The following is a 10,519-nucleotide window of genomic DNA, read 5'->3' as shown; positions in this document are numbered from 1 at the left end:
CGTTGTTTTTCCTTTGAGTCCATCCTCCTACCATCTTTGGCGAGCTCCCCTAGCTTACTTGCATGTTCTTTTTTTCTTCCATGTATTTGAGGATCCAAACATTTGTTATAAGATATGGTGCCTCTCCCAAATGCACCTGCTACACCATAGCTTCTACCAAATGGACCGACTCCACCATGAACACTCTAACTTCATCAAGTTGTACCTCTGCATGCATCAACACAATACCCAAAATCAAGTATTTATCCATTTTTACATAAGACGAAAGCATTTGTTGTTTACAATCAAGGAATGGGGTTGGATCATGATGGTGCGTGTTAGCTAGTATTCAAGGCACGCACGCACGAAACAAGCATGATGACACATGAGAACGGCACAGGGCATTGTTATTATGTACATATGTATGTATGTGATCATCAATCGAGAAGTGTGGCGTTTGTGGCATGTATGTTAAAGCAGCTAGATGAAAGAGGGACAAGGCACTTCTTTTTCTTTCGAAAATATGAGATCAATGGCCAGAAATCCATCTTCTTGCTTGTAGACTTTTCCAATGCATTGTGATGTAGGCTTAGTTCTAAATGCCCTTGGGAAGCATGCATACATTTTCTAAGAATTTTATTATGGAACATGGGAAACAACTGGGGTACTATTATCTACTCAAGCAAGATTTGTTTCTTCAGTAGTAATTATGTGTTCTGATATTGGATGTGTGTGTGTGTGTGTGTTTTAGAGACACTGATTTTGTATATTAAAAAGGCAAATACTTGAAAAGATGCTTGGAAAATCGTTGAAAAGATATATGGCATATGCATGGAGGTAAGGAAAATAAAGCTAAAGCGGAGGTTGCATGGTGCATGGCAAGGAAATAGAAGCATCGGTGATTATGTGGTAGAATTAGATAGGTTGTAGAATACCTTACTTCAATAAATGCACTAGTTGATGATGATGATTTAGCATCCATCACTCTAAATGGACTTGGACCAACATACAAGTCCCTTGATACCTCCATTTCCATGATGGGAGATGCTATGCCTAAATTTGAAGAGTTGATTACCTTGCTACCTATGGAATAAATTAAGTTGGACCTCAATGCATCTAGCAATGGAAAGAATACAAGTCATGATAGTGTGTTTTATCATCAGTGAGGATGTGGTAGCTCATCTAGAGCTATAGGATCATCTTATGGCCATGGAGACACCTTTGCATGAGGTAGTAGTATTTTTGGACATGGTGATTTTATGCCTAGAGATAGGGGGAGATCCTACTCTAAAGGGAGAGGATGCTCTACTCCATATATAGATGGTACATATCATTATTGTGGGCAGTTTGCTCACTCAAAAGAGAGTGCTTTCATAAGAAAAATGCTATGGTTAGGGTCGAGGAAGGACTTAGTTTGGGAACTATGCAGATGGATATAACAGTGATGACTATATTTCTAGAGGTGGCTCATCACCTAGAGGTCATCTCTTTGCCATGGAGCATGTACTTGGTAGTATGATGCACTCTCCCAGAGAGGATGATTGGTTTTTGGATTCAAGTGCTACAAACCATATGACTCACCATGTGGAATATTACCAATTGCCACTATCATCGCGGATGTGATTACAAAATAAAATTGGCCCCCTTGAGTCCCTTATCATACTCATAAGTATGTGGTGTAACATAATCAAGATATAAGCAAATAACTCTAGATTGATTTGGGAAGTCCTCTTGGCTGCATCATTGGTGCCAATGGTGGACATTACAAGTGTAGGATGATTTAGGATAGGTGTCCATTAAATGGAGGTATATCATTGTGGATTCATCATTATTTTGAAGTAGCTTGTTTGCATAGTTTGCTTGGTTGAAATAGCACTCTCTCTCAAAATGACCAAAGTGTCTACGAAATTGTGCGTTGATGTTTACCTTTGTTTTTGGGATTCTTTTCTTCATAATTAGTTAATCAACAATGATTGCATTTGAGCCTTGAGTGTCTTGTAATAATGAAGACATTGTCACAAGTAGTAGCTGAAGCACTCCCAATGGATTTATATTTGCTATCGCTCTCTAGTAAGGATGCCTCGATGTTGTGTAGTTTCAAATCTTCCATATTAGATAACCATCCGTATCACAACTTACTAATAAAATAGCTTTTGCCTCATCTTCATCTAGTGTTCTTTTTAGAATAACTAGTTGTTGTTTAATACCCTTATATTTGTTCAAGTGACTTGTGAGACCTTCCTTTGGGTTGAACTTTAGATTATAAAGTGGCATTAGTAGTTTTCCCTTAGAGTGCTTGGATTTAGGGTTGAAAACTTTGTTGAGCTCCTCCCATGCTAACTTTGCACTTGGAATACCATCAATGTGATGTATGCATCATCACTTAAGCCTCCTGCTATATATCCCAATGCTTTCTTTTTGTTTTCTTCATTTTCCTCTTCTAAAATTGGTGAGCCTCTCCCAATGGTAATGCCCCATAAGCTCTTCCACATGAGAAGATCCATTATTTTTTATTGCCAAGTGGGGAACCTAGATCCCATAAATGTATCAATGACATCTTGAGTTGACATGATGGAGAGGTCTTATTGGGCTTATAAACAAATACCCAATAGTGTCTAACTCGGCGCCTTTGTGGGCCTTTGTCTATTTATAACACCCAATCTTGGTCAGCAGGGCCTTTGTGGTTTACTCGTGAGATATTTTCATTTCCTAACTCATACAAATTTGCATGGGAGAGAAGTCAGCACCCAGATTTATAATGAATAGTTGGGTTTATTTTGGAAAAACTGAATGCCCAATAATTTAAGAAGGTTTAGCCTTTATATTGGTTTGTCCCATTTTCCACCTTTTAGCCTTGCGTTTAATTCTTGCCTACCTATATGCCCATCTCCATTGTTCTTCAATATTGAGTTCTCCAATCTTTAGTTGCCTTAGCCTTTCTTGGACCTTTTTTGTCATCATTGTAATATTAATTATTTTTCCAACATTGCTTTATTGATCCAAGGAATGTTTGACCCAATGCTAGTGTCTACATTTAGATATGAGCTACATAACAAACAATGCTCCGGTTTTTCATTTGGTTGTGTGCTCGATGAAACATTTCTTCATTTCTAAGTTTATTCTATCAGTTTTTCACGTGAAGAAAGGTTGAGTTCAATTGATGGGTTTAGAGCAAATTTTTTTTTTTTCTTTTGTTAGTCTATTGGTTTTATGTTGTTAGTATTGCTAGGACCATTCCCTCCCATATGATCATGTTTCTTTAGAGTCATAATATCTACGGTTATTGATGTTTTTCCTTTGAGTCCATCCTCCTACCATCTTGAGCGGGCTCCCCTAGCTTACTTTCATGTTCTTTTTTTCTTCCATGTGTTTGAGCATCCAAACATTTTTTTCGTTCTTTTGTTAGTCTATTGGTCTTATGTTGTTAGTATTGCTAGAACCATTCCCTCCCATATGACCATGTTTCTTTGGAGTCCTAAGATCTACCATTATCGTTGTTTTTCCTTTGAGTCCATCCTCCTACCATCTTTGGCGAGCTCCCCTAGCTTACTTGCATGTTCTTTTTTTCTTCCATGTATTTGAGGATCCAAACATTTGTTATAAGATATGGTGCCTCTCCCAAATGCACCTGCTACACCATAGCTTCTACCAAATGGACCGACTCCACCATGAACACTCTAACTTCATCAAGTTGTACCTCTGCATGCATCAACACAATACCCAAAATCAAGTATTTATCCATTTTTACATAAGACGAAAGCATTTGTTGTTTACAATCAAGGAATGGGGTTGGATCATGATGGTGTGTGTTAGCTAGTATTCAAGGCACGCACGCACGAAACAAGCATGATGACACATGAGAACGGCACAGGGCATTGTTATTATGTACATATGTATGTATGTGATCATCAATCGAGAAGTGTGGCGTTTGTGGCATGTATGTTAAAGCAGCTAGATGAAAGAGGGACAAGGCACTTCTTTTTCTTTCGAAAATATGAGATCAATGGCCAGAAATCCATCTTCTTGCTTGTAGACTTTTCCAATGCATTGTGATGTAGGCTTAGTTCTAAATGCCCTTGGGAAGCATGCATACATTTTCTAAGAATTTTATTATGGAACATGGGAAACAACTGGGGTACTATTATCTACTCAAGCAAGATTTGTTTCTTCAGTAGTAATTATGTGTTCTGATATTGGATGTGTGTGTGTGTGTGTGTGTGTGTGTGTGTGTGTGTGTTTTAGAGACACTGATTTTGTATATTAAAAAGGCAAATACTTGAAAAGATGCTTGGAAAATCGTTGAAAAGATATATGGCATATGCATGGAGGTAAGGAAAATAAAGCTAAAGCGGAGGTTGCATGGTGCATGGCAAGGAAATAGAAGCATCGGTGATTATGTGGTAGAATTAGATAGGTTGTAGAATACCTTACTTCAATAAATGCACTAGTTGATGATGATGATTTAGCATCCATCACTCTAAATGGACTTGGACCAACATACAAGTCCCTTGATACCTCCATTTCCATGATGGGAGATGCTATGCCTAAATTTGAAGAGTTGATTACCTTGCTACCTATGGAATAAATTAAGTTGGACCTCAATGCATCTAGCAATGGAAAGAATACAAGTCATGATAGTGTGTTTTATCATCAGTGAGGATGTGGTAGCTCATCTAGAGCTATAGGATCATCTTATGGCCATGGAGACACCTTTGCATGAGGTAGTAGTATTTTTGGACATGGTGATTTTATGCCTAGAGATAGGGGGAGATCCTACTCTAAAGGGAGAGGATGCTCTACTCCATATATAGATGGTACATATCATTATTGTGGGCAGTTTGCTCACTCAAAAGAGAGTGCTTTCATAAGAAAAATGCTATGGTTAGGGTCGAGGAAGGACTTAGTTTGGGAACTATGCAGATGGATATAACAGTGATGACTATATTTCTAGAGGTGGCTCATCACCTAGAGGTCATCTCTTTGCCATGGAGCATGTACTTGGTAGTATGATGCACTCTCCCAGAGAGGATGATTGGTTTTTGGATTCAAGTGCTACAAACCATATGACTCACCATGTGGAATATTACCAATTGCCACTATCATCACGGATGTGATTACAAAATAAAATTGGCCCCCTTGAGTCCCTTATCATACTCATAAGTATGTGGTGTAACATAATCAAGATATAAGCAAATAACTCCAGATTGATTTGGGAAGTCCTCTTGGCTGCATCATTGGTGCCAATGGTGGACATTACAAGTGTAGGATGATTTAGGATAGGTGTCCATTAAATGGAGGTATGTCATTGTGGATTCATCATTATTTTGAAGTAGCTTGTTTGCATAGTTTGCTTGGTTGAAATAGCACTCTCTCTCAAAATGACCAAAGTGTCTACGAAATTGTGCGTTGATGTTTACCTTTGTTTTTGGGATTCTTTTCTTCATAATTAGTTAATCAACAATGATTGCATTTGAGCCTTGAGTGTCTTGTAGTAATGAAGACATTGTCACAAGTAGTAGCTGAAGCACTCCCAATGGATTTATATTTGCTATCGCTCTCTAGTAAGGATGCCTCGATGTTGTGTAGTTTCAAATCTTCCATATTAGATAACCATCCGTATCACAACTTACTAATAAAATAGCTTTTGCCTCATCTTCATCTAGTGTTCTTTTTAGAATAACTAGTTGTTGTTTAATACCCTTATATTTGTTCAAGTGACTTGTGAGACCTTCCTTTGGGTTGAACTTTAGATTATAAAGTGGCATTAGTAGTTTTCCCTTAGAGTGCTTGGATTTAGGGTTGAAAACTTTGTTGAGCTCCTCCCATGCTAACTTTGCACTTGGAATACCATCAATGTGATGTATGCATCATCACTTAAGCCTCCTGCTATATATCCCAATGCTTTCTTTTTGTTTTCTTCATTTTCCTCTTCTAAAATTGGTGAGCCTCTCCCAATGGTAATGCCCCATAAGCTCTTCCACATGAGAAGATCCATTATTTTTTATTGCCAAGTGGGGAACCTAGATCCCATAAATGTATCAATGACATCTTGAGTTGACATGATGGAGAGGTCTTATTGGGCTTATAAACAAATGCCCAATAGTGTCTAACTCGGCGCCTTTGTGGGCCTTTGTCTATTTATAACACCCAATCTTGGTCGGCGGGGCCTTTGTGGTTTACTCGTGAGATATTTTCATTTCCTAACTCATACAGATTTGCATGGGAGAGAAGTCAGCACCCAGGTTTATAATGAATAGTTGGGTTTATTTTGGAAAAACGGAATGCCCAATAATTTAAGAAGGTTCGGCCTTTATATTGGTTTGTCCCATTTTCCACCTTTTAGCCTTGCGTTTAATTCTTGCCTACCTATATGCCCATCTCCATTGTTCTTCAATATTGCGTTCTCCAATCTTTAGTTGCCTTAGCCTTTCTTGGACCTTTTTTGTCATCATTGTAGCATTAATTACTTTTCCAACGTTGCTTTATTGATCCAAGGAATGTTTGACCCAATGCTAGTGTCTACATTTAGATATGAGCTACATAACAAACAATGCTCCGGTTTTTCATTTGGTTGTGTACTCGATGAAACATTTCTTCATTTCTAAGTTTATTCTATCGGTTTTTCGCGTGAAGAAAGGTTGAGTTCAATTGATGGGTTTAGAGAGATTTTTTTTTCCTTTCTTTTGTTAGTGTATTGGTTTTATGTTGTTAGTATTGCTAGGACCATTCCCTCCCATATGACCATGTTTCTTTGGAGTCATAATATCTACCGTTATTGCTGTTTTTCCTTTGAGTCCATCCTCCTACCATCTTGGGCGGGCTCCCCTAGCTTTCTTGCATGTTCTTTTTTTCTTCCATGTGTTTGAGCATCCAAACATTTTTTTCGTTCTTTTGTTAGTCTATTGGTCTTATGTTGTTAGTATTGCTAGGACCATTCCCTCCCATACGACCATGTTTCTTTGGAGTCCTAATATCTACCATTATTGTTGTTTTTCCTTTGAGTCCATCCTCCTACCATCTTGGGCGAGCTCCCCTAGCTTACTTGCATGTTCTCTTTTTCTTCCATGTGTTTGAGCATCCAAACATCTGTTATAAGATATGGTGCCTCTCCCAAATGGACCTGCCACACCATGAACACTCTAAGTTCATCAAGTTGTACCTCTGCATGCATCAACACAATACCCAAAATCAAGTCTTTATCCATTTTTACACAAGACGAAAGCATTTGTTGTTTACAATCAAGGATGGGGGTTGGCGCATGATGGTGCGTGTTACCTAGTATTCAAGGCAGGCATGCATGAAACAAGCATGATGACACATGAGAACGGCACAGGGCATTGTTATTATGTACATATGTATGTACGTGATCATCAATGGAGAAGCGTGGCCTTCGTGGCACGTATGTTAAAGCGGCTAGATGAAAGAGGGACAAGGCACTTCTTTTGCTTTCGAAAATATGAGATCAATGGGGCCGGAAACCCAACCTTATCCTTGAGGTGGCATTGTTGTTATATAGGTGCATGTGATGCAATCGAGAAATGTGGACGTTGTGGCATGTACATCAAAGTGGCCAAATGAAAGAGGGCGAGGCGAGCCAAGTTAAAAGCCTCCTATTGTTCGATTTTCTTCCTTTTGGGGGGTGATCATTCGTTGATTTTGGTGGGCCTTGGGGTAGTTAGGGGTTGGAACTTGGCAGTCCCTTTGGAAGGGGCGCTGCCTGGAAGATCACATCGACAAGAGCTTGCCTTGTAGTTGGAACTTGGAAAGACAAGCAAGGTTGTAGACGCTTCCCGAACGCTCTAAGAGCTTGCCTTGGAAGGTTGTAGACGCTTCCCGAACCCTCTAGGCTCTCTCGTGGAGGCTCCTATTTAAAAGGATGCCCGCGCTACGCGCAAGGCCAAGAAGACGAATCAGAGCAGTCGATCGTTGTACGGACCCTTCTGGCATCGCTCTTCATCGTAATACATCAGCATCCACGCCTTACAGCGTGCTCGATCTATTCCCAGGGCACTAAGCATTCCTCTTTTTCTCTGTCACACACACGCACTTACTCTCCCTCCCTTGCTCGCTCGCTCTCAGAGAGGCGCCGCCAAGCTCTACAGACAGATTAGCACAGATTATTGTTACAATGGCACTGAGCCCATTCTTCGGCCGGAGGAGCAGCAGCGGCGCCATCTTCGACCCCTTCTCCTGGGACCCATTCCCCAGCGGCTCCGCCCTCTTCAGTCCTTATGCCGACTGGCCCTTCCGCCTCCTGGACAGCGAGCCGTCGCGGCAGCTGGCCCGCGAGGCATCGGCCGTGGCCAACACTCAGGTGGATTGGAGGGAGACGCCCGAGGCCCACATCTTCCAGGCCGACCTGCCGGGGCTGAAGAAAGAGGAGATGAAGGTGCAGGTGGAGGACGGGCGCGTGCTGTGCATCAGCGGCGAGCGCAGCAGGAAGGAGGAGAAGCAGGAGGGCGACAAGTGGCACCGCGTGGAGCGGGCGCATGGCAGCTTTCTGAGGCGCTTCCGCCTGCCGGACAACGCCAAGAGCGAGGAGCTGAGCGCCCGCGTGGAGAATGGCGTGCTGACCATCACCGTGCCCAAGCGTCAGACTCAGCAGCCCAGCAAGCCCGCCATCACCGACGTGCCCATCTCCGGCTGAGCCTCGAATGCACTCCACTCTATGGAGAGAGAGACCCTCAGCTGTAAAAATAACAGGCCGTCTTCCGAGTTGCAACGCCACCGCAAATGCAATGTAGCTGACAATGTTGTTTGCACTAATATCTTTGTATAGCCATCGAATCCCATCGAGGGGCCACAGCCCCCGAACTTTGAAATGATCCTTTTCCTTGCTTCTCGCTTTAATACAGCTCGAAAGGTTTTTCCCCAACGTAGCAAATTCAGTTGAGGCATTCCATTCCCGTCCCCCTTTCAGTTTGGGCTAGGATCTTTCCTTTCTCCTTGTGGGGAAAAAAAAGGTGCAAACATATCCTTTTAATTTTCTACCCCAAGCTTTGCAAAAGGTATATGAGGATATGGCCATTGCATGATGCAATCATTGCAAATTCGTAAAAGCTATGAAATGAAACAAAACCTTCTCCGAATTTTAACTAAATGTTAGGTTTGGAATCCCGAACCCAAGTCCTCGGGCAAGGATATTGCTCCCAAGTACATGCGGTGCAATATGCGAAAGAGAGATCGGATGAAAAAGAAAGGGTGGCTAAATAGGATAGAAGGAAAAAAGGACAAGATGTTTCTTTCAAAGAGGATAACCATGAATATCGATCGTGCATCACAATCTTTAAAATTATATATGTTCTTACTGTAACAATTACACGACGCAACCAGCAGAGTTGGGTAAGGAGTAGAAAATGCACCAGCAAATATAAGAAGAAAATAAATTGCTTTAATTTTAAACGAATTGATACAAACATGGCTTTGTCCACTTGTGCGCTTCCACTGTGAAAACTTAGTTGGCGATCCGGACATATAATAGATGAAGAGCTTAGCTGTAACTGAAACAACTTTGGCTAGGTGAAAGATAGATTGAGAAGTCATGCTCACAATGGGAGCCTTACAACTTAGAAGTATCATAGATCATAGGTGGCACCTTACAAGGGTGGGGCATTCAGCATATCTAACATGTAACAAATCGTTATCTAAATATTAATTAAACATTAGGTTTGGAATCCTAAACCAAGTCCTTAGGGAAGAATATTGCTTCCAAGCCTATGTGGTGCAATATGAGAAAGAGAGACCAAATGAAAAAGAAAGGTTGACAAAATAGGATAAAAAATGAGTTCGACTTTCATTTGATATTCATCTTTTTTGCAATTGGAAATTGAAGATTCTGATAACTTCTTGGGACATGGCAAAGGGTCGAGAGCTGGTGGTAGTTCATTGAAGGATATTGTTAAGATATCGAGCTTCACTCGTGATACGCCAGGGTGACCGTTGTGTATTTATGTCACCGACTTGTCAGTTGCAGATGCGGTTGGTACACCGCCCATGAATAATAGCTACATGATAGCTATTCTTATCTATTCTAGTTCGTGGCTCAGTTAGTATGCCACCTAAGTTAGTTGAGTTTGGTTTGAGACCCATATATAGGATTCTTCTATTTCTTTGTACTTGAGTTCTTTTTGGCTTACACAACTAAGAAGAGGCAAACTGTTTTCAGCCTCCACCCTTGTGTGTCTTCCCCCATTGTTCAAGCAAGAAAGCTTCAAGCGAGACTCCTTCCTTCTCTCTCACAATCTTGACATGGTATCAGAGCCTTGTTCGTGGTAAGGAGCTCAAGAAAGCAAGCCAAGCTCGCGGTGTTCTGGTAAGAGGAGCAGTGTTGCTTTCATTTTCTGTTTCGGGAGCAGATCTCTGTAGGTAGCACAGCCGGAAAGTGCAGGAGTGCATTGTCTCAGGTTGAGACGCCCTTCGCGGTGAAGCAAGAGGGCAGTATATGCTGCAGGGAAGGGCTTTAGCTTTGGGCGACCTTGTTTTTTTTATTTGAGGCCATTTCGGGGCCTGTTTTGGAGGCGGAAGTTTTTTGCACGCACTC

General features: G+C 41.2%; 1 protein-coding gene across 1 annotated transcript; it reads left to right on the top strand.

Annotated features, from left to right (window-relative positions):
• The first annotated feature begins 7,875 nt into the window (after positions 1-7,875).
• Positions 7,876-8,825, top strand: LOC148037532 (17.6 kDa class I heat shock protein-like). Its single transcript, XM_087676461.1, has one exon. The coding sequence runs from the start codon at positions 8,108-8,110 to the stop codon at positions 8,624-8,626; it is 519 nt and encodes a 172-aa protein (XP_087532587.1). The 5' UTR covers positions 7,876-8,107; the 3' UTR covers positions 8,627-8,825.
• The last annotated feature ends 1,694 nt before the right edge of the window (positions 8,826-10,519 follow it).

Source organism: Lygodium microphyllum, chromosome 4 (genome assembly GCF_053477565.2).
Source record: "Lygodium microphyllum isolate KBCC chromosome 4, Lygodium_microphyllum_v1.1.10, whole genome shotgun sequence".
Taxonomy (NCBI): Eukaryota; Viridiplantae; Streptophyta; class Polypodiopsida; order Schizaeales; family Lygodiaceae; genus Lygodium; species Lygodium microphyllum.
The sequence above is the reverse complement of the archived record's forward strand: the minus strand, read 5'-3'. Positions and strand labels throughout refer to the sequence as shown.